This window comes from Anser cygnoides, chromosome 5, assembly GCF_040182565.1.
Source record: "Anser cygnoides isolate HZ-2024a breed goose chromosome 5, Taihu_goose_T2T_genome, whole genome shotgun sequence".
In the NCBI taxonomy this organism is placed as follows: domain Eukaryota; kingdom Metazoa; phylum Chordata; class Aves; order Anseriformes; family Anatidae; genus Anser; species Anser cygnoides.
Genome location: NC_089877.1, coordinates 64,284,683 through 64,307,024, shown reverse-complemented (window position 1 = coordinate 64,307,024; position 22,342 = coordinate 64,284,683). Strand labels below are relative to the sequence as shown.

At 51.7% G+C, this 22,342-nt stretch overlaps 2 protein-coding genes across 5 annotated transcripts in view; one reads left to right on the top strand and one right to left on the bottom strand.

The window, feature by feature from the left end:
• Positions 1–30: 30 nt before the first annotated feature.
• On the top strand, positions 31–14,113 carry KLHDC2 (kelch domain containing 2). 2 transcript variants are annotated; one of them, XM_066997426.1, is made up of 14 exons: positions 31–182; positions 687–854; positions 1,979–2,058; positions 3,089–3,206; positions 4,560–4,675; positions 6,869–6,950; positions 7,058–7,141; positions 9,410–9,490; positions 9,568–9,626; positions 9,962–10,071; positions 10,541–10,613; positions 11,734–11,821; positions 12,662–12,714; positions 13,009–14,113. In XM_066997426.1, exons 2-14 carry the CDS (start codon positions 699–701, stop codon positions 13,130–13,132), a joined length of 1,224 nt encoding a protein of 407 aa, XP_066853527.1. In that variant the 5' UTR covers positions 31–182; positions 687–698; the 3' UTR covers positions 13,133–14,113. The 2 variants fall into 2 exon arrangements, with proteins under 2 accessions (XP_066853527.1, XP_066853526.1); XM_066997425.1 differs by having other exon boundaries at positions 74–231.
• A 507-nt stretch (positions 14,114–14,620) lies between these two features.
• Positions 14,621–22,342, bottom strand: part of NEMF (nuclear export mediator factor) — a 28,719-nt gene continuing 20,997 nt past the window's right edge. For all 3 annotated transcript variants that reach the window (XM_066997416.1, XM_066997415.1, XM_066997414.1), the window contains exons 20-33: positions 21,714–21,771; positions 21,133–21,191; positions 20,524–20,644; positions 20,145–20,418; positions 19,245–19,287; positions 19,110–19,159; positions 18,367–18,514; positions 17,936–18,013; positions 17,664–17,858; positions 17,178–17,210; positions 16,257–16,363; positions 16,121–16,164; positions 15,948–16,027; positions 14,621–14,943 (exon numbers count right to left, since the gene is read on the bottom strand). In XM_066997416.1, the coding sequence (XP_066853517.1) occupies positions 14,866–14,943; positions 15,948–16,027; positions 16,121–16,164; positions 16,257–16,363; positions 17,178–17,210; positions 17,664–17,858; positions 17,936–18,013; positions 18,367–18,514; positions 19,110–19,159; positions 19,245–19,287; positions 20,145–20,418; positions 20,524–20,644; positions 21,133–21,191; positions 21,714–21,771 (1,368 nt within the window). In that variant the 3' untranslated portion in view covers positions 14,621–14,865. The remainder of the gene's footprint in view (positions 14,944–15,947; positions 16,028–16,120; positions 16,165–16,256; positions 16,364–17,177; positions 17,211–17,663; positions 17,859–17,935; positions 18,014–18,366; positions 18,515–19,109; positions 19,160–19,244; positions 19,288–20,144; positions 20,419–20,523; positions 20,645–21,132; positions 21,192–21,713; positions 21,772–22,342) is intronic.

Genomic DNA, 22,342 nt, shown 5'->3' with positions numbered 1-22,342 from the left:
CTTTCTCGTGACAGAGAAACGCCTTCAAGCCGCTTTCCGTGAGGGGGGCCGGCGGGGCAGGGCCCTGAGCGCGGCGGGGCCTGCGCGGCCCGTGACGGGCCCGTGGCGGGCGGAGCGGAGCCTGCGCGGCGCTGGCGGAAGCGGCGGCCCCGGCGGATGCTGGCGCTGCGCGGCCCGCCCAGGTGAGGCCGCGGGGGCCGGGGGGCAGCGCCGGGCGGGCTCGGCCCCGAGGTAACGGGGGGCCGGGGGGGGCTGCGGGGGCCGGGGGGAGCCCTGCGCGCCGGGAGGGGCCTGAGGGGACCGAGGGGGGCCTCGTTTGCAGCGGCTGGGGAGGTGCGGAGGGGGCCCGGGGAGGGCTCTGCCTGAGAGGGGCTTCGGTGTAAAGGCGGAGCTGGAGGCAGAGCTCTGAGGTGTGTGCCTTGGGGGTTCTGGGTGTCAGGGCGTGCCTACGTAGGCGTCCGTAAAAAAAATAAGATGGAGACCTTGGTGTAAATAGGCGGCTGAAACCCTCATAAATTGCGCGCAAGTCAGGGCTCCCCGCCCGAAGCGCCGCTGGCTGAGGGGGCAGCCTCCACCCGGAGCTCCCTGGGAGAGGCACCACACAACGCAGCTGCTTTTCTTCTCCTCTCCTGTTTGTCCCTGTTGTTTCTGAAAGCCCCGCACCGTGTGTTATTCTGTGCACGTAGCACCCTGTCGACATGGCTGATGACAACGAGGACCTGCAGGCCGATGAGGAGCTCCCGGCTCCGGCTGAGGACAGCTTCGAGCAGCTGGAGAACGACAGCCCCGCGGAGCGCAGCGGGCACGTGGCCGTCACCGACGGGCGCTGCATGTACGTCTGGGGAGGCTACAAGGTACGTGGCCGTCACCGACGGGCGCTGCATGTACGTCTGGGGAGGCTACAAGGTACGTGGCCGTCACCGACGGGCTCTGCATGTACGTCTGGGGAGGCTACAAGGTACGTGGCCGTCACCGACGGGCGCTGCATGTACGTCTGGGGAGGCTACAAGGTACGTGGCCGTCACCGACGGGCGCTGCATGTACGTCTGGGGAGGCTACAAGGTACGTGGCTGTCACCGACGGGCGCTGCATGTACGTCTGGGGAGGCTACAAGGTACGTGGCCGTCACCGACGGGCGCTGCATGTACATCTGGGGAGGCTACGAGGTACGCTGCTCTCCTCTGAAGCGAGCTGCCTGCCGCCCGTGGTGCTGGTAATTGGGCCCCGTTAGTTTGGAAATGAATCTGTAAAATCATCCCTCCTCTGGAGAAAAAATAAATGCATTTAACTAATTAGAATAGGGCGTTTAAGAGGTTCGAGTTACTGAAATAATCATGAGCGTTAAATACAGATCTTGGCACGCAGATAACTTTTGTGGGACGCTGAGCATCCTTAACTCGTGCCTCTGTTGGAAGAGGAGGAAATGCTGTCTGATTTGAAGTGCGCACCATGCAAAACGGTGCTTTTATGCCCACCATTATCAGCACAGCTATGTGTTGCACGTTAACGAGCACAAGTTGGTTGTTTAGCTTAAGAGGGGCGTAGAGCAAGTAGAACCAAGCCGTTCTACGGTTTTGACAGGAATGAAAATTGTTTGACAGCAAATTCAGTAGATAAACTGTAGCTCAAGACAAAGCTTTTGGTGTATTGTTCTGCTTTTCATGGAGGGGATGGGGGATTTAAAAAGAAGACTGGTTCATTTGTGCACCATGTCTATCCTCTTTGGGATACAAACGGAGGTTTAGCTTCTGTTTGTCCCAGTGTCTGGCTCTGCTGGGAGTTTGTGTGGTCCCCAGCAGAAGCTAAAATGATCTAACACCTGCTCTCCTGGGTGAGAGGTGCAGGACTGCAGCAGGCACTGCTCCTGCTGCTTTCTCAGATTGGATCTCTGAGGGCTTTTAAACATTCACGGGAGTCTAATTCAAGCATCCTTCTTTTTCTTTTGCTTTTTCTTTTTCTTTTCTGAACTGTTCTGCAGAATGCCCAAGTTAGGGGATTTTATGACTTCTATCTGCCTAGAGATGAAATATGGATCTACAACATGGAAACTGGAAGATGGTACAGTAAATAATTAACTTAATAATTTTTGCGTTATGGGAAAAAAAGAGAAGTTCTTAAATTGGTACAGAAACCATGCTGAGGGTCTGTGAACAGAGAGAGCATTTCCTGATCTCTTTATTCCCACCTATCAGACTGTTGCATAAATGTGTGCAGTGTTTCCAGGGTTGTTACTTTTTTTTTTTGTTTTTTTTTTTACATGTGGAAAAAAAGTATATTTTCACAGGGGTGAGGTGGGAGAGACAGCTCAGGCAGCCCATACAGGAAAATGTGATCAACAGCCCAAAGTGTTTTGGGATATCTGGTATAGGATATAGCACCTGAAAATTGTACATGTACCCCTCACTGGTGAAGAGTGCACTGAGGGTACCTTATGTTTTTGTTCCTTGTCCTTTTAAGGAGTTGTTTTTAAATATTTATGCCGCCAAAGAAACTACTGTGTCTTCTTAGACCAGTAGGAACCTGGAAGTGGTGTGAAACCTGCGTGCCTGACGGTACAAGAGAAGGGAATACGGTGCTCCGATTCTGTTCCTAGCTGGGGCCTTGTGCTGCGAGACCTGGCCCCCTCGGTGCTTTGGAGAAAACACAGCTTCAGCACTGCCTGCAGCCACCAGAGTGGTTGAGGAGAGCCTTGAGCAGGGGTTGGAAGCTTTTCTTTGTGTTTATAAGCATTAGAAAAAAAGTAGCAAAATAGAAGCCCTCAGTTTAGACAGGTGCAGCCTCTTTGCCTGGGGATCTTTCTGGGATATTGAACATGAAAATCACACCAAACTCCTGAACTGGGCAGACGGGATTCCACCCCCAGAAAACACGCGTTAATTAAGTTGACCTTTCCCCACGCCACCCCTTCATCATACCTGCCAAGTGCTGTAAATTGTTAAAGTGCCTGGGTCTGAAAAACTCCTAACTGAAGGGTCCGCAGGGACTTGGCCTAATTAAAACCATACTGGTAGAGTTATAAAATTCCACTGCAGAGAAACTTGTTATTGTTTGGTTTGATCGGATATAATATTTTAAACTGTGCTTCCAGGAAGAAGAGTAAAACAGAAGGAGATGTTCCGCCTTCCATGTCTGGAAGTTGTGCAGTGTGCGTAGACAGAGTGGTGTACCTGTTCGGAGGACATCACGCGCGGGGCAACACAAACAAGGTCAGTAATTTCATAAACTCTTCCTCACAAAGAAGTTTCTGGTCGTTAGCTTTGGTCCCATTTTGTAGGAGATAGAGGTGGACTTTTCAGTTAATTACTATCCGTCCAAAACAAGAAATGTGTCACAACAAATCACAAAAGCATTTTCTTCTGAATCACTGGACAGGTTGAATCCTGTTTCAGAGCTTAAATGTCAATAGCCAGGGATGCTGAACATGTATCTAGTCACCGTGTCCTCCATGGCTTCTGCAGAATAATCTTTTCACCTACTGGCAAGCAGATAACCAGCTTTCTCATGCTGTCAGCAGCTTAGCAAACTAATTGAAGCCATGTTCTTTTTGTGCTTGCCAGAGAGATTTTGACTAACAAAATACGGTGCTTAGCACTTGAATCTTTTTTTTTTCCATGCAAGTGATTAGCTGGCATGCTTTTATCAGTCTAGCTATTAGTTTCTCTGCAACAGGTCAGCTAACCTGACGTTTGGAAAACAAGTTAGCCTTCGGCTCTGCATCATTTCACATGATGGTTGTGCCCCCGTTGCTTTCCACCACCGAAGGAGCACCGTGACCTGGTACTTGGTTGGGTGGCGGTTGCTCTAGAGCAGCTCACCCCGTAAATTGTGTTGGGGTAGTGCTTGGGAGTTTGCTTCCTCTGAAACCTGGCAATTTCCAGAGGTCACTGAAACACTATCGGCAGGTGATTTGTAAATGCTTTGAAGTGTTACTCACTCTTCTCTGGAGTACCAGAAAATATTTTGATGTTCTGAAAGTGGGGTTTAAATTAAATTATATTAAATTAAATTTTGGTCTCACTCTTAAATATAAACTGAAAGTAACCTGCTGCAATACTTGTAAACAGTCTGAACCAAACTGAATTTATGAAGTGTGAGTTGCTTCCTTCCTGCTGGTGGTATTCTGACCTTTCAGGTAGCTTATATGTGTGTGTGCCAGCCATCTCTCTCCATGTAAAACGATACAACATACAGAGAAGGGATGAGGCCATAAAAACATTTTATTTTTTATTTATTTTTTATTTTTTTTTAATTACGAGACAATTGCTACATTGTGCACACCTTCATTTTATCCTGTTTCAGCTTCTGGATGGTACCACTCAATGTTGACGGTCCTGTGACTTTTGTAAAAGAAAGTTTGGGGCTTAAGTCCGCAAAAAGACAAGGATCTTTAGATCCATATTTTGTTCCAAACGTTGTCAGTAGCCTATGCAGCTAGGAAAAGAACTTTTATGGTGTTTCTGTACCAATACATGCTAACTAAAAGTAATTATTTTAACATCAGTCAGACTTAAGCTTTAAGCTAACTGTGTGGGTAAAAAAAATCTTTTTATTTTCTACAGTTCTACATGTTAAATTCCAGATCCACGGACAAAGTGCTGCAGTGGGTCAGAGTAGAGTGTCAGGGGGTCCCCCCTTCATCAAAGGACAAACTTGGCGTTTGGGTTTACAAAAACAAGTAAGGCTCCAGCAATGAAGTCAGCACAGCTGTCCTTGCGTGTGTGTTTGCTTTAATCACTCTTAGCCTTGTCATTGTTGTGTCTTTTTGTTTAAACAAGGGCTGCAGAAAGATTTCTTGCCTGCAGCACATACGTGCTTCAGGAAGATGCTGGATTTGTTCCCCAGCCAGCCTTTTAAAGCTGCTCTGTCCTTTAACTGTTGATAAATGGAAAACCTCACTCCCAGTTTGGGTATGTGTAAGCTGCAAAGTATCTGGGTGAGTCACAAGCCAAAATGCAGGCTCCTGACAGGCAAATCTGCCACGGTGCGTTCTCAGTACATCAGTGGTTCCTTGTATCGGCGTTGTTCCCCCTGGCAATTGCATCTGGATTTATTCTCCCAGAAGCCTGCTCTAGGATTCCCGGTACACGCAGAAGGCAATCTTTTGGCTGTGCCTTGTGGGGCAGCTTGTGTGTCTGATAGTTCAGGAGCAGGAAGCCATTTTAATCAAAAACCACATGTGACTTTTTCAGCGCCGCACAAGCTTAGTTCTGGGTGTTTTGTGCCGGTTGTGCAAAACCAGAATGCATCGGATGATCTGCTGGCGATGTTATCTGACTTAGTGTGCTGGAGTAGTGTCCCGGAGATGCCAGAAGGCCTTTTGGCATCGCGAACCTTGGAAAAGATGAGGAGGACGAGGAGGAGGCGTCGGAGCCAGATGAGCTGACACGCAAAGCATTGCCTTGCAGCCTCCCCCCCGCTCAGTTAGTGTCGTGCTTGTCCCCACCGCAGGGAGCTGCGCGATGAGATTGCCACAGCCTCCTGGTGCCGGGGGACAGGCTGAGCAATGCCCCTGCTGTGGTGGCTTCCCCCTTCCACAAGCGCCCCGCACCCAGCGCTCAGCAGGCCGGGGGCAGAAGGGGATCGTCTCGGGGCAGGCGGGAGCTTTTGGCTCTCTCCTTGGGCTCAGGGCCGGCTTCTCAGGGGCTTCCCAGCTTCCAGAGAACAGGACCCGAAAATGAGCGGGCGACAGCTCGCATGGCCAGACCCGTGTCCTGCGGGAGGGCTGGAAGGGCCGCTCCCCACGGAGCGGGGCTCTGCAGGCTGTGAGCGGGCACGTGGTGCTGCTGCTGGGGCTGAGCTCTGCTGTGAGCAGGCGGTGGTCGGGGCTTCTACTTCTTGTTCGCAGCCGGCAGGGCTCTGAGGCTCAGCCTCACGGCGTGCCGGGGCTCTGCAGGCTTTTGCTTGCAACCTTTTTACTGCCTCACCTGGGCAGCGCAGGCACCGCCCTCCTGCTAGCGCGGCTGGGCTCGCTGCGTTGGCTCTGGCTCTGCTGCGGCGGGGGGAATGAAGTGCGGGATGTGCCCTGTGTCCTCGTGCAACGTGGCAGGTGCCCGCGCCGCTTGGTGCGTCCTGGGGAGGGAAAGCTTGCTGCTACAGCCTTAGCAAGACGGAGCTGTGGGTGCCGAGTTAGTAACTTCATACTTCGGGACGACTTTCTGGCAATCCGTTCCTAGTCAGTGCTGAAACCCAAACATCAACGTAAATCACGCTTTCACAAGGTGACGGGAAAGTAAAAGCAGCTGCGGGAGTGCTCCCAGGAACTGTCCTTCAGGCTTTGAGACAAAGCACGAGTACAGTGAGCAGAGCCTTTCCCCAGGAACCCGAAACCTTCGCAGGCAGCTCCAGTGGCTGTGGGTGTCTGCGGGCATTGTGCCCCGCGTGGCCGCCCTGCCCTGCCCAGCCCAGCGCACGCAGGCAGCACGTCTCCATCCCCATGCTTCTTCCAGGAGTGTCTGTGAGCATTTTGGGATCAGGGAGGGCGAGCAGCCGGCCTGGGAAGGGTGGAGGCAGGAACCGTCAGGAGCAGACCCCCGGAGCTGCCCCGGGAGAGCCCCAGGAACGCAGGCTGGAGCGCGGTGAGCAGGCAGCGGGCCTGGCAGCTTCGCAGTTGGAACCGGAGCAAAACTTGGAAGCCTGGGGCCTGGAAAGCACCTACAGAGGGATGTACTGGGGGTGGCAGGGTCGATTAGGCAAGAAACAGGGCCCACGCCTGGAAAACTTGCACTGTTGACATATTGGAAGCAGTGAAGTCAAAGGTGCTTCCCTGGTTTTCCTGACTTCTGTTTGAGCGCAGCCTTTACAGGGCTTTAATTTGTCGCACCAAGTGGGGTAGTATTTCTAACAGACCTTCTTGCTTGTTTTGTTTCAGGCTAATATTTTTTGGAGGCTATGGTTATTTTCCTGAAGGGAAGCAACGAGGAACTTTTGAATTCGATGAAACTTCTTTTTGGGTAAGTTAACTTTTCCCACCTTTGCGCAATTCCTGTTTAACCTCTAATATTCCATTAGTGCTTGTTAAAACTTGCTTCTTATCAAATATTATTAAATATTTTTAAAGAATTCAGGTCTTCCAAGAGGGTGGAATGACCATGTGCATGTTCTGGACACTGAAACTTTTACCTGGAGCCAGCCTATAACGACGGTAATTACTCTTCTGACGCCGGTTGTTTTAAGTTACAGCCCCTCGGGAACGTGGGTGCTGTGTGCCGTTTCTCCTCTCGCTTCCTCTGAAAATACACATGGCTCTCCCGGGGTTCACCGATTTAACTTGTTTTAATTAGAAGACGTTGCTGATAAAAGCGGCCTCGCTGCGTGGCATTAGCAGCAGGCTGTCCCAGCCCTGGTGGCTGGGGGCCGCAGATGTCCCGGTGCTTGCTGTGCCCTCAGCTAACCCACAGGATGAAACGGGCTCATCCTGTCGTATCCTGCCCGCTGCGGGGTCCCGCCTCTAGCTGCTATCTCCCAGGCATTATTTTAGAAGATATGGCTAACTGTACCCAAGCAAGAAGCATGTAAGTTCACCCGATTGTATTTTATTATTTTATTTTACTTTCCTGCTCCACCCTGCACCTTTGTTGATATGTCTCCAGCCTTTAACTGCCAAGCGAGCAGTTGTCTGGTGCTCCGTGGTGCTGCCTCCGTCAGGGTATACAAACCAGTCCCTGAGTGTCAGGAGGTAAAAGAGTTCCTTCTTTGTGGAAGAGCTCCCTGAAATGCCTGGTGCCGGCTGGCGGGAGGACACGAGACGTGCCTCGCGGGGTCACGAGATGGGGTGCTGGAACAAGGGGACTGTGTGGAGCTGATCTTCTCACTCTGGTGCTTGCGAAGTTTGTTTGCACGTTGGATGAATCCCGGTCTGCTGACAGAGCCGCTGTGTAGCTGCAGCTGGGTGCTCTGCGTCTGCAGCGCCGCAGGCTGCTGCTGCTCCTGGCACAGGCAGCCTGTCTGATCCGGCCCCGGGAGGAAACCTGGCCAAGAGCTGAAGCTTAGGGCTCTGTGACCTGGGCTCTCCTCCCTTCTCACGCTTCCCGAGCGAGCTGTCTTAATCCCCCGTACCTTGCTTATTTGCCAGCAAAGCGTGACTGTTAACTTCTCTCCTCTGCATGGGTTCCGGGGGGTGTCATTAGCTGTGTTTGCAGCCTTCCTGCAAGGCGTCTGTGGGAAAGGGCTGTTAAGAGAGGGGTTTAAAACACTGTCAGTAGGACTTGCTTGGAAACGTCCACGAAAAATAAAAATTCCCTGCTTGCCTGCTCCGTGGCGGTCCTGAGACCGTTTAACCCAAATTTAAATAATTTGTTCCACAGAATCACAGAATGGGTCAGGTTGGGAAGGACCTTCGGGATCACCGCATCCAGCCATCAACCTGACCTCCCGAGTCCCACCACTAAGCCCTGTCCCTCAGCGCCACGTCCACGCGTCTCTGAAATACCTCTGGGGCGGGGACCCGGACTGGGCAGCCCCTTCTCTTCACACTCGGTGAAGAAATTCTGCCTCATGTCCAGTCCAAACCTTCTTGGGCACACAGCTATTGAATGCTCATTTACGTTATTTACCTGGCCCTATCCTCTCCAAAAATGAGAAACTTGCCTTTTGTTTTGCTTTTTTAAATTATTTTTTTTTGGCTCTTCATCATTTTTCCCCTTGGGTTGCTTTCTTTCATGCTTCAGTAGCGTTGCTCTCCTGGGGAGCTCAGGAAAACAAAACGTCTGCTTCCCTGTCATCCTCGCTGCAGCGTGACAGTTCGGTGCGTTGCGCTTGGGTGCTGGATCGTGGGCAAAGCAAAACACTGTTATTGCAAATAGACACTATGTGGAGCGTCCCAGGAGGACTCAGGAACAGGCGAATGTAGAGGTACTGCTACAGAATGGGAAGAAATTAAATTTGAGTTAAACAACTCCTTGCTCAAATTACTGAAGAATTGCCTTGTCTTAATGCAGAAGGATCTCAATTATTTCAGAAGAATCATTTACAAAAAAAATAATACTGTCTGATTCATCGTATCACTGATTCATCGTATCACTGTCTTGTTTATAGTCTGAGGTCCTCTGTGACTGTCTGAGCCCTCTTCTAAAAGCCAAATTTGTACCTTGATGCATAAAAAGAAAAAAATATTTTTAATGAGTTTTCTGATCTTCCATCCAGCGGAAAAAACAAGTTTCTGAACGCAAAATGACCTGCTGGATGTTTTTTCACTCCCTGTTCCTTGTTGACCTTAAGTCTGACTGTAGTTCAGCCTCTCACCTCCTTGGGTGGCTGACCTGTGGGACCCTCTCTCTCTCTCTCTCTGTGTGTGTGTGAGCGAGCTCCTCACTTTACTCGACCCACTGCAGGTTCCTATTGCAGTGACATTGCCTTTCTTTTGTTATTGTATCAAATTTAACCTCCTTCTTTCCCTTTTTTCTGTCCCCAGGGTAAAACTCCGTCCCCACGAGCAGCCCATGCCTGTGCTACAGTTGGGAACAGAGGCTACGTGTTCGGTGGCAGATACAGAGTAAGTCCCAGCGCGGTTTACCAGTGTGCTACCGGAGCACAGATGGAGAATTTCAACCGCAGTCTGCTTTATTGTAGGAGTCCCGAATGAACGACCTTTACTATCTGAATTTGGATACGTGGGAGTGGAATGAAATGTAGGTACTAAAACTTGAGTTCTTTTGTGTGTAAAGCAATATGAAGATGTCATTTTTATTCCCTTCTAATCAATCCAATGAAACTTAGTAAACGCCACTAAGTGCGTAAACTCAAACGGAGTTGAGCCTCCTGACTTTGCTGTCAGCATTTTCCAAGTACTGATATGAGCAAAACTCTTTTACCATGTGTAAAGTAATAAACTCCCTGGCGGGTCATGAACTGTGCACGGTATGAAGTTGCATAGTTCAAATACCTGAAAAACAATGACCGGGAAAGAAGAGCAGTATTTTATCGTAGCACATCTGTAATTTATGGTGCTTTTATTGAAATACAGAATCACGCAAGGCATTTGCCCGGTCGGCCGATCGTGGCATTCTTTAACACCGATTTCCTCAGATCATCTCTTTCTCTTTGGAGGATTCACCACAGACAAGCAGCCATTGAGTAAGTCATTCCAGAAGGGTTTTGTGTTGTCTTTGTGTTCTTAAATAGTTGTGCACAGAGGCCTGAGTTATTGCCTAGTCACCGTAAATTCTTTTCACATTCCTTCCACGTACTTGTGATCCAGCTCCTTATGGTCACCAGCTAAACTGGCAGAGGAGGAGTCGCTGAGTGTGTTGAGACTCTGCTATTTATGGGACTTAGGCTGCTCTAAAAATGTATCTAATGCAAATTGCAATTAGTAAGAGCTTTATCATTCTCCATCTTTCCCTCCTGTCTTCATTCCTATAAACCACTGTTAAACTCCTGTTTTCAATTCAAATAGACAGCCCAAAATTTTGTAGGGTTTTACCTGCAAAACTTGCCTTAAGAACAAAAACAGACTGTGTTATACCAGAGCGTGTGTTTACTGCAGCAACCATGAAAGAACTGATATAATACTGTTTGTATTTGGGGTTTTGCTTGTTTTCAGGTGATGCTTGGATTTATTGTATCAGCAAGAATGAGTGGGTACAGTTTGAGCATAACTATTCTGAAAAACCAAGGTACGATACACGCTTTCTTGGAAACATACACAAAAAAGAAGTGAGGAAGCTTTTCACATTGGCTGTGAGAGAGAGGCCACGCATTCCTCTTCACAGCACTCATCTTTCTGAACACTACAATACCTTGTATTAGCAGTTCCTGCCCCAGGAACGCTGATGGACTGAATCTGTGCACAAAATGGGAGATTAACGCCACCGTACTGGTGCGGGAGGCAGCATATAGCTCAGTGCTTTGTGAAACAGCCGGAAACACGGGGATTGAGGGCTTGGTATGCTCTGGGTGGGCTCTGAGTGCCAGCACAAGAGCTAACCAGCACCCGTGTGTTCCTGCTGTGCCACCAAACACGTGCTGCTTTGCGCATCCTCACTAGCGGCTGGCCCCGTGCACACCCAGAATGTTTTTGTCTTCCGTAAAGACCTGCTGAACAAATTAAAGGTGATGACCAGCAATTTAAAAGCATCAAAACTACCGTGATGCACGCGTGTGGCATCAAAACCACCCGTGTCCTGTGAGTTAACGCCATCCCTCTTGTCTGGGGAAATACTTTGGTTTGAGGTTAAGTGACTCGGAGCAGCGATACTTCCCGGTCTGCCCCTTTGGCCCCGCTCGTGCTGTGTGGGGCCGAGGAGAGGTCTGTTGTGCTGGGCACTCAGCAGCTGAGCTGCCCCCCACTTGCCTTCCCTGCTCCGGAGCAGCAGGCAGCGATACATCGGTGCTCAGCGCATGCCGAGCTCAGTTGTTGGCACAAGTCTTGGAGAGCGGTGCAGGATCTGACGGGTTGTGTCCCGTCAGTCTTTTGGCTCGAGCGGGAGGTGAAAACACAGCTTGTGCAAGCAGATCCTTGCAGCCATCCTCCAGCAGCGCTGGGACCGTGGATCCCACACGTGCCTGCGCTTGCAGGAGGCTTCACAGCCCTGCTCTGAGCAGGGCAGCCCGCACAGCCCGTGGTTTACGGGCCAGGAGGTTTTCTCTGAGCATAAACTCCTGTTGAATTGGTCAGCTCTGCAGCGCAGTGGCGGAAAGGCAGACTGGCACGTGTTAATGTCACGTACAAATCCCAAACGTGGGGTTTTGGGTGGGGTTGGGTTTCTGTGTAACGCAGCGCTGTCCTGTTTGCAGGTTGTGGCACACCGCTTGTGCAAGCGAAGAGGGAGAGGTGATCGTCTTTGGGGGCTGTGCCAACAACTTACTTGCCCATTCTAAAGCCGTAAGTTTATGTCGAGCTTTTTCCCTTCCTGTGCAGCCCGGCCCTTCCTGAAAGGAGCTGTGATTTCTTAGCGCTCCTGCAGGTTTGAAATGCTTGCAGTCAGCAGCGCGCGGTACTGAGGCCTGGCAGAGGTGCATAAACAAAGCTCCGAGGGGAAATGTTTTGCTGCTTTTCTAGAAAACATGTCATTATTCAAACAAACCGTGACTTGCTGTCCCTCACGCTTGTGTTTCGCTTGGAGCCTGTTCTTATCTCCTAGCTGTTTCTTTAGCTTTGCCCTGTGCCTCTCACCAGGAAGTTTTCGGGGAGCCCCTCCCAAAGCAATTTCTTCAGTGATGTCTCCAGGGAGGGCTGGTGAGCACGGGGCTGGACAGCCAGGGACGGGGGAGCACCGCGGGCCGTAAAATCCCCCCTTGGCTGGCAGGGGCACAGCGGCAGCACCTTCTGGTGGGAGGAGCTGTGGGCGTCAGGTGGAGCCCGCAGGTGGCAAACAGGAGTGGTGCAATACTCGGTGCTTCGTGCCACGCGGTGCTGGCACTGCGCTGCCAGGATGGGAGCTGACATGAAATCATTTAACAACACGCCCGCGTTCCCCTTCAGCCCTTTGTATAAAAGGGCCCTTGATCTGGTTTTTAACCCAGCTGTAGTTCCCTGAGTGCTGGTAACTACACGCGCTGTAGGATTTGGCGAACAAGTCCCTAGTCAGCTTGTCTGCTGCCTCTGTGGCTTACGTGAACTCTTGCTGTTTGCCAGGGTTCCCTTGTGCATGACCCTTGGCTTTTCTGGCTGCTGCTGCAATATGTGACTCTACATAATCAAACTGCTTCTCTCCCCCTCCAGGCTCACAGTAATGAAATACTCGTCTTTTCTCTACAGCCAAGATCTCTTGTAAGGTAAGAAGGCAAGGCTTCAACGTTAAACGGCTGTGTCCCCTTCTAAACCAACCCGTGCAGGATTAGTGCCAGAGCTGTTCCTTAGGTTGCTAAAATACTCAATAACATTTCTTCCCCTGAAGAAAGATGAAACCACAGCAGCCAAGTACGAGGCTAGAGTGAGATTCTTTTCAGGTGTATGCATTTGGCGCTGACGATAACAAGCCCTAACTAACTAGCTGTAAATAATTAGCTTAGTTTGCAGGACTTGTTCAAATCCATGTTAACAACAGCTGCGTGTTCCTTCTCCCCAAGGCTGTGCCTCGAAGCAGTCATTTGCTTTAAGGAGATGTTGGCCAGCTCCTGGAATTGCCTCCCCAAGCACTTGCTGCACAGCGTCAATCAGCGGTTTGGAAGCAACAACACCTCAGGCTCCTAAGCCCTCTGCACTGACGTCTCCGCACAGGCAGTGCATGGATGAGCAATCCTGAGCTGCAGTAATTGTACCGAGTGTGGCAAGCGTTAACCCTGTATAGATTAAATAGCTGTACTGTAGGTAGCTGCTTCCTGCCTTTGCGTTGCATGTGAATGGCCTAGAGAGAACCTATTTTTGTGTAAAGATGTTTGCAATAAATGTATTTAATGCAAGTGGAGGTGTATCCTGTGCTTAAGCTTCAACTAGTTCTGGGTTTGTCCACCTTGGAGTACTTGTGAGGGCCAGCCCCAAGCAGGGAGATGAGGCGTGCATGTGTAGGGGTATTTTTGTGGAGTCCCAGTCCAGGACCTGTGGACTCCAGTGGTCGTGCAGGCGGTACGGAGGCACAGCACGGCCATGGAAGAGGAGTGTTGCTTTAGTCTAGGCTGAAGAGTGCTGTGATGGGCACGTCCTGTTTTAGTCTACAGCATTAGGAAACTGCTTAACATACTTTTTGCCACAACCAATTAAGGTCAGAGAAATAGGATTTGAAAATTGTACATTATCGACGTTGATAAACTGTTGTAAACCTTCAGCTGTTAAAGCACCACTACTCTGCTTGTTTCTAGTTTGTTCTTTGAAACTCTCTATGTTGTGGAACTTCAATTGTGAACCTTAGGTAGCAGATATTCTGCCCTGAGAAGTGTAACTAAAAGTTGCTTGAGCCTTTTATCAGCTGTGTCAGTAACCCCGTGGAGCTCACCCGCAAGTGGACCAGCCTGAGCCCCGGAGGACTCCAGCAGGGTGAAGGAGCGCTGCGAGCAGCTGTGCAGTAGGTCGGTGCCTGCCTCGGGCAGCTCAGGTCCAGCTATCAGCGGCCCCAGCAGGGGACAGCTGGGACAAGGAACAGGCTGTGCTGCTGCGGGGAAGGGGTTAAATCATGTTTAAGCTGTCCTCAAAAAAAAAAAAATAATCAATAAACAACTGACTTCTAGAACGAAACAATTCCCATACTGGAGTGTTGTGCTGATTTCTTTTATAAGCTTTAGCTGCGGCTTCAGGAAGTGCTGAGGGTGGTGCAGAGAACGAGCGCCAAGATGCACTTTCAGAGCTCTGGGGGATGCTGATACAGCAAACGCAGCTTTATTTTGACTCAGGCTCCAGCTCTTCCTGCAGGCTGCTCTCTTCCACAGGGGTGAGGATTACACAGCACCGTGAGGCTGTGCTGCTGGGAGCAGGTAAATGGCTACAGCTGGAATTGTGTGGTTTTTTTTTCATCTCCTGACAACTGAGGGTATGTTTTGGGAAAAAACATGCTTCTGTCTTTTCTCAAGTAAAGCATTCTGCCCTGAACCTCTCCTACTTCCACTAGGACCCCCCCCCCAGTCCAGATTAGGAAGAAACAGACCATCACAGGGCTTTGCTGCAGTGAATTAAGGCATGCCTTTGCCCAGAACCATAGGGGAAGAACACTCAGCTCCCAAATTCAAAGCATTAGAGAAGAGACACCTCGACAGCACATCACTGACCCAACGCCAGCAATTTACTTGCGCATTTCTATGCTATTTATCTCAATGAGTTGTCAGAGTCCCTCTAACCCACAACGGAGGAACTGGTCCACATCTGCTTACTGCCACGGAAGCTAAATTCAGTCACGTCAACAGCGGTCGGGGTGGCTCTGTCTCTTCCCAGGCTGAAGGTGCTGGGTCCTGCCTGCACAGCAGCACCGGTTGGGTGCTGAGCCCTCCAGCACCACATCACTTCTTCTTCCTGGTCAGCAGGTTGGGCGCAGAGACCTTCACTTTACCAGGAATATTTCTTGACAAGTCCGTATCCTACAAAACGTAAAGATGAGAAATTGGACGTAACAGCAGTGCTTCTACAACTACCTTCCTTACCCCTGCGAGCGTTTCTGAGTCAGGTGGCGCAGATCGATGTGCCCGTTTCTGCTGCCCTTCCCCTCAGAGAACACAAGGCTGACATCAGGCTTCTGGGCGCTCCCCCCAGTTTATTAATGTAAAACTTTTATGGATTTCTGTGCAGCTTCCACCCCTCAGCTCCATTAGGATGGGGTGGCTGAGTCAGCAAGTCCCTGGATGCTGCCTGTTTGCCTCAAGCTCGTTAACCATTAATTGTGTTTCCTCTAGCAGAGTTCCGTGAAAAGTCAGCGTTAGGTCTGCTGCTTTTCAGTATTTCTGATCAGTAAAACATTAAAGGCCAGCGGCAGCTGTCACAGAACAGCCTGGGCTGCTCAGTAACCTGCAGTCGTGGACTGGAGCTGAGAAACCCGCCCCTGGGGACTGGCAGCCAGGAGGGGCAGTGGGCAGCGGCTGGCAGAGCCACCAGAGCAGAGCAAAGCAGCCTCCCTCCCTGCCTGCAGGTACTGGAGTGCTGCAGGCTGGTGGCACCGAGTTAAAAAGGGGACAGAAGATGGTAAAAGAGCAGAAAAATGCAGCTGTCAGGCTCCTGGGTGGGAGAACGGCTGCCTGAGCAAACAGCCAACACGGTCACCGGGCAGGGGGAGGCAAAACCTGCCCCGAGGGGCACAGCAGGACGCTGCGTGCAAGGCTGGGAGAGCGCCCAGTGCTACCCTGGAGGACTTTTAGGAAGATGAGGGTTTTGTCAGACATTATTGGGATCAACAGACACAATAAAGAAACCTGAGGCCCAGCGAGGCTCAATCAATTCCTAAGGATTCTTCCCAGCCTAAGCAGCACCGAGCAAGCACTGTGTTGAAAAAGGAGCAGCTTCTTATGAAGCATTTACCCCCCAAAGCGGCACCAGGGGACATTTTTCTGCTGCTGTTACACAAGAGAAAGCATGTAAAGAAAGCAGTCACCTTGACGCTGCGGAACAGATCCTTTTCTCTTGCAGTAGCTTCTTTGGACTGCATAAAATTATGCAAGGCGATCTTTGCAGCTGTAAAACCACAGGGAAGACTTAAAACTCTAAAAACGTTCCGGTTTCAACAGGTAAAGCACCGAGAAGGACTGAACTGCTTTAAGCCGTTACCTTTTCCTTTCTTTTGGGTGCCCGGCGTGAGCTTGACTTTGTACCTTTGAAAAGAGGAGGGGTCAGTAAGTCGGACGGCAGGCGCCCCTCTCCCGGCTGCCATCAGCCCTTTCCCCCAGGAGGCGCCGCGACCTACTTGTAGTTTGTCATCGCCGTGTAGGGAGCGCAGATGGGCACGGCGAAGAGCAGAACGTCCTCGGGGTGCGGCTGCCCTGTCAGGGAGTCCAGCAAAGCCACGGCTTCCTGGAGGGGCAGAGGGACTTCTGTGGCAGCAGGGAGCAGCACCCGTGCCCGACCCAACCTCTGCCACCGGCTGGAGGGTCGCCCCTTCCAGCTCTGCTACAGGAGCAGCTGTAATTACCCCGTGTCACAGCTATGGGGCTGCCAGGATGAACTACATTTAGGTTTATCACCTTCACTGGCAATTAATTACCAAGCCATGGCTCGTTACTGACCATCTTTGATTACCAGTATCACATCTTAGTGATCTTAGTTTTAAATGACCCAAAGGGGACTCCCAAACGCAGTTACATCTTCACGAGGTCACCAAAAGCTTCCCCCTGCAGCCAACCGTTATCCTCCTCAATTAAAAGATTTAAAGAAATGAACTTATTTCCAGCCTTGGGCAACACCCCCAGCCTGTAATTACAGAGCACTCCGAAGCAATTTTATGCGTGAACGACCTCCTAACCCCAGCTGCCCGACGTCACCCTGTGTCCTCCAGCCCAGCGCCACCCTGCTGGGGGTGCAAAAGGCCGTCAGAGGCGAAGACGGGGACAAGCTCCAGCCCAGCCAGTCCCTCGTTTCCATAGGGGATGCACGTGATGAGCAGCATGAGAAATAAAAAGATACGAGCAAGCTGGGTTCAAACAGTTTGGGGCACGAAGGGGCCTTGAATCAGCAGAACCAAACCCTTCCGAGGGGCTCAGGGTGTGAATCTCCATGCCAGCCCCAGGCGTGTCTCTGGTCCCACTCACTAGAGCAGGGCCCTCCAGCTTCGAGCAGGACCAAGCTCCCCCCCTCAGCACATTTGGGAGGTTCAGACGAGAGCGTTTACCTCAACTCCTGGCTGATCCTGCTCTTGCTCATCCTGTATACACAGAAAAGGAGACATCAGAGCTGAAATGAGCACACAACTGATTCTTTCTCCCCAAGTCCCTGGAGAAAATAAGTTCTTTTAGCAGCAGTACACAGAAAGCCAAATTTTCACCGCCAAGACAGTTCAACTTATTTGAAAGCGAAGGTAAAAAGAGCGGTTTCACGTAGGTGGGGGGAGGACTATTTCTTTCTAAACTAATTAGCTTGGCACATGCCAAACTGGGAGGAGAGAGATGGGCTGTGATTCAGATACTGACTCACAACAACAGATCTGGAGAGCTCTGTTACACTTCTGCTGCACCGGGTGGGAGGATCGATTGAACTGGATCCTCAGCAGCCTGGCGAGGTGCTCCCGAGGCCTCGTTTCGGCTGTGCTGGGAACACGGCACGCACGCAGACTGCTGCAGACACATGGCAGGAGAGGAGAGGCCAGCACGCTGCTCACCTTCTCGTCCTGCTGCTCCTCCAGGGCTGGGTCCTGGGCCTCATGCAGCAGGACTCCTCCTGGGAGCATCTCCTTGCCGCCGCCAGCACCACGGTGTCCAGACTTGGGTTTCTGCTGTTGCTTTTTCACCGTATCTTCTTTCGTCTTCCCCTTTTTCCCTTTTTTCCCCTTCTCCTCCTTGTTTGACCCTGCAGACTGTGGTCGTGCACAAGAGGTGGTTAGAGCCAGTGCCCCGAGCGCACCGAGGGGGAGGCAGAGCTCCCCTCACTCACCCCCAGCAGCTTCATGATGAGCTCCCGGTCCTCCTCGTCCTGGTCCTTGTACTTCTCCTTCATCTTCTTCATTTTACTCTGGAGAAGAAAAGGCAACAGCTTTAGAAACAAAGACTTTTGCAGGGCTTTGCACCCACCAAGGACCAGATGCTGTCCCCACACGAACGCTCCTTCCAGGTCTCCCAAAGCTCTTTCAGAGCAGATCACCAGTGACCGAGGGACTGGGGATTCGGTGAGAAGAGCACAGGATATTCAGTGCTAACAGCCCAGCACCAGCACCCTGAAACCACCGGGAGCTCCACCAGGAGTCTACAGCTCTCAGGCAGCCAGGGACCGCTGAGAGAAACCCGGAATTTCTCCCTGTGCGGGAGATAAGCCCACACTTCACGTGGTAACAGCTCAGCTCACGGGCAATGCCACTCCCTGCCTACCTTCTGGCCCCGCTTGACGGGCTGAGGGGCTGGCACGCCCTTGGTGGTGTTGGGAGCAGGGGGACGCTGCGGCTCCATCTCCTTCTGCTTCTCTTCGGGCGGCTCCAAGTTCTCGGAGTCATTCTGCTGCTTTTTTTTCTTCATTTCTCTAAGGGAAACAAGCACTTGACGCACCGCCTCGTTATGACAAGGGCGGCTGCTGCTCTGCCAGCGTTAGCAGCCCACGTCCCAGCCACGGGGAACCTGAGGCACATCCACGGCAAATCCTCCTCAGTAAAACCTCAGGCAACAGTTCCCAGCCAGCGCTCCCAAAGGACAGGAGCGTCCCCGGGTGACGGCACCCCGCTGAGCCCCCTTCCTCCTCCCAGCTCCTGATCTCCCCCCGGTGCTGGTGAGTCAGCCAGACCAGGCTGCTCTCCACGAGGGGCACCCACGCTTGCTGGAGAAAAACATTTCACAGCCTCCTCCTCAGAGACGGCAGCAACGCCAAGCTGAAAAGCTTCCCTGCTGTTCAGGCTCTCCGTAGAGAGGCTTAGCTGCTGGGGCAGGAACCCCCACGCGCAAACAATCGTCTCCAAAGCTTCCCAACCCCCTCGGCTGCTGGCTGACCGCTGACGGCTGCGGGTTTCCAGGTTTCCTGACGACAAAGAACAGACTGACCTCACATCCCACTCACGGCCCTCCCTGGGGAGGAGGAAACGAGGAGGAGGCGTTCACCTCACCCCGAACGCGGAGGCTCTCACCTCCTCTCCTTGGCAGAGAGATGCCTTCGCCCCTGGGCCTTGCCGTCGCTCTAAGGAGTGAAACACAGTTAGAGCCTACCACGTCCAGCAGCAGCTGATGCTGACTTTTGCCAGACGCCTGGACTGGGACCTTACCGGGTTGGGTTCTTCCTCCTTAGGGACAGTTTTCTGCAGGGATCTGCGGGGAGATCAAAACGGAGCTCGTCAGTGGATGAAGAGCAGCTCAACGCTGCCGGCACCGCCGTCAGCCAGGCTGGTTACGTCACTTTCAGCTTTCTAGTTCTTGAAACTTCCAGCAAAAGGGCAGCGATACCAGGATGCGGCTGACAAAGCAAGTCCTCAGATCCCTGCCAGCTTGCCTCGAAGCACACACAAAACGCAGGCACGTACGTAGCACGCACCAAACGAACACCCTGACGTTCAGCTCCCCGTGCGCACAGCCCAGACGGGCCACGGTGTTCCCTGGAAGAGCTGCCCGCTTCCACCCGCTCGATCGCTTTGCCTTACACCCTCTGAGGAGTCCCATTTCCAGAGGCATCGGGGAGCTGAGCTCATCTCACAGCCGCACAGAGCAGTAATTCAGCAGCAGCTCGGCAAAGCAGCCAACGGCTCGGTTTCTTGGGGCTGAACAGCAATTCAGAGGGAGAAAAAAAAAACAAAACAAAACAGGGGCAGCCATCTCCTGAGGAGCAAAATCACTGCGTGGGCAGTCATGGGATGCTGGGGCCAGAACGGGGACTAACAACCAGCGACCAAGGAGCCAGACACCCCCAGGGAGGGAGCAGGCAGCTGGGTGTGTGCTTCGGGAAGGGGGGTCCACAGCAAGCAGCCCACAAAGCAGAGTCCTTCAGCAGGAAATGGCACGCAGTACGGCTGTATGACCACGGCACAGGGTTACTGCCCTGCGCCCTGACAGCCTGCATCAAAAGAAGCGATGGCAACTCATCACAGCCCTGGTCTCGGCAGCATTTTAACGGTATGGAGATTCTCCAAAGGGCCCACGCTGCTGAGAAACACAGCTACTTCTTCACTTACCTTTGAGACTGAAGGTGCGACAGGTCGATTGTTGTGTCTGGGTAATCTACCTCTTCCTCTTTCACTTCACTCTTCGGCTCTGGATGTTCCTCTCCATCCTCAGATTCACCATCGTCCTCTTCGGAGTCACCCTCTGGCACCGCAGGGGTGTTTGCTCTGCCCTGGTCAAGGTCAGCAACGCCCTCATCACGATTATTCTCGGACACGGCTTCCACATCTTCTGGTGCTTCCTCACACTCCGCTTTTTCTTCGTCACTGCTGCTGTCCCCTCCTTCTGCGGTGCACAGGTGAGGAAAACACAGCTGACGTTACAAGTGCCTGAGGCAGCCAGGGCTGCTTGTCAGCAGCGCACGCAGAACCCGCGTCACACCCACCGTACCTAACAGCTCCACTTCCTCCGACACCAGCTCACCGGCACCGCTGGAAACCGTTTCGAGATCCTCATCCTGTACTTTGACCTTCCTCTCTTCTCGGTGCCTCCAAACGCAGCTTTCATCCACCTACGAACGGGGGCACCTCTGCGTTAGGCCAGTACCAGCTCCGATAAGGCTCGCCGGCCCATGCAGAGCACACCTGACTCAGCTTTGTGCTCTCCCTTTGAACGCTTCCCGCAGTTCCAAGGGCAAGAAAACGAAACCGGCACCTTTAAACCCGAGTCTGACAGCCTGGAAAGCACAGCTTGTGAGGAGGCAGCTGCACAGCCAGCAGGCTCTCCCTAAACACGTTTCAAACAGAGCTGATATAAAAATCCAGCAGAGACAGTAAAGTTTGCTAGTTTGTAACAGGGGCTGTTTGCTTTAAATCAAGACAGGGAAAAATGGAAATATGAAAAGAATAATTTTCAGCAAGTATCATTTTATGGGGTCCCAGTGAGGATAAAAAAAAAAATCGCTGGGAACATACTCATAAGCGAGAACTAGAATTTAAGTCTCCCACAGCTCAAAACAAATTGCAAAAGCCAGCAGGACCTGCACAGAGGAAGCAGTACCTTAAACAAGAAGCTGAAGCCCATCATCAGATACGAAGGTGGAAGAAAATTCTTCTTCCCTGAAAAACAAAGGCAGATTCCCATGAAGAGGTTTAACAGCGATGTTAAACAATGTATTTTCAAAAATCCTTGTTATTAGAGGCTTTAAGGCTACCAGAAATTACACCAAGACCTGTTACAGCTCTTGGATGACAACAGGAGAAACACTCAGCTAGCGATCTGCTGTCCGGGGCCCCAGCTCGCAGATGCTGCTGCAGCCACCCGATGTTCCTTACAAACTGCTCGGGACGCATTTTGAGAAGATCGGGATCTGCTGGCTGCCACAGAGAGGGGGGCAGCTCAGCTGACTGCCTGCCACCGCAGGACAGCACGGCATCTTCAGGCAAAAATGGGTGCCCCACCCCTGGGGGTGCCCAAGGCCAGGCCGGATGGGGCTGGGGGCAGCCTGGGCTGGGGGCAGGGGGCCCTGCCCATGGCAGGGGCTGGGATTAGGTGGGGTTTAAGTCTCTGCCAACCCAGACCAGCCTGTGATTCTATGAAAACGCCTAATGTCAAAGCCACACGGTTCCTTTGTGTCTCACCTCGGATCATGAAGCTCCCAGTGGTCAGGTACTCTCCTGTAGGTGCAGTTTTAGAAACCTAAAAAAGCACAATAGAGATATTATAACAAGTGTCTGTAAGAGAAGACCAGCATTGTGCAATAACAGCACTAACAAGAGCAACGTTCAAGCAAGCCACATTTTTAACTTATGGGAACAGCTCTGTAGGAGGACTCTGTATCCATGGGCTTCCTTCTGCTCTTTGCAGGATATTTTCCTAAGAGATGTTTCAGTTCAGTCACACAACGATTTTACAAGTCCTGGGTGAGGAACCGGGCTAGACAGGCAGTAAGAACACAGAAAGCACCCTGACCTTCAGTTTAATGTAATCTCTCTACCCTTATGGTTGAGCTGCTTGGAAGCAGACTGAGACCATGGCTAAGCACAAGCCAGAAGCACAACTGAAAGAAAACGAAAGTTTCTTTTTGATAAAAGTGCTTCCTCTCTGGTAGCAAGAAGCCAAGCTTGCAATATTTCTTGTCACGGTCACATCACGTCCGAGGTTACTCCTCCAACCCTGCCCTACGCGCAGCAGAGCCAGGGAGAACTCACAAGGACTGGAATCAGGGAACAGGAGTTGCATCCCCCTCCACCAGTTCCCCCCCCGGAGA

Coding starts and splice junctions, on each gene's coding strand:
- KLHDC2 (XM_066997426.1), top strand. CDS start 699: ATGGCTGATGACAACGAGGACCTGCAGGCCGATGAGGAGCTCCCGGCT. Junction 3,207..4,559: donor CGCGGGGCAACACAAACAAG/GTCAGTAATTTC, acceptor TATTTTCTACAG/TTCTACATGTTAAATTCCAG. Junction 11,822..12,661: donor TACTTGCCCATTCTAAAGCC/GTAAGTTTATGT, acceptor CTCCCCCTCCAG/GCTCACAGTAATGAAATACT.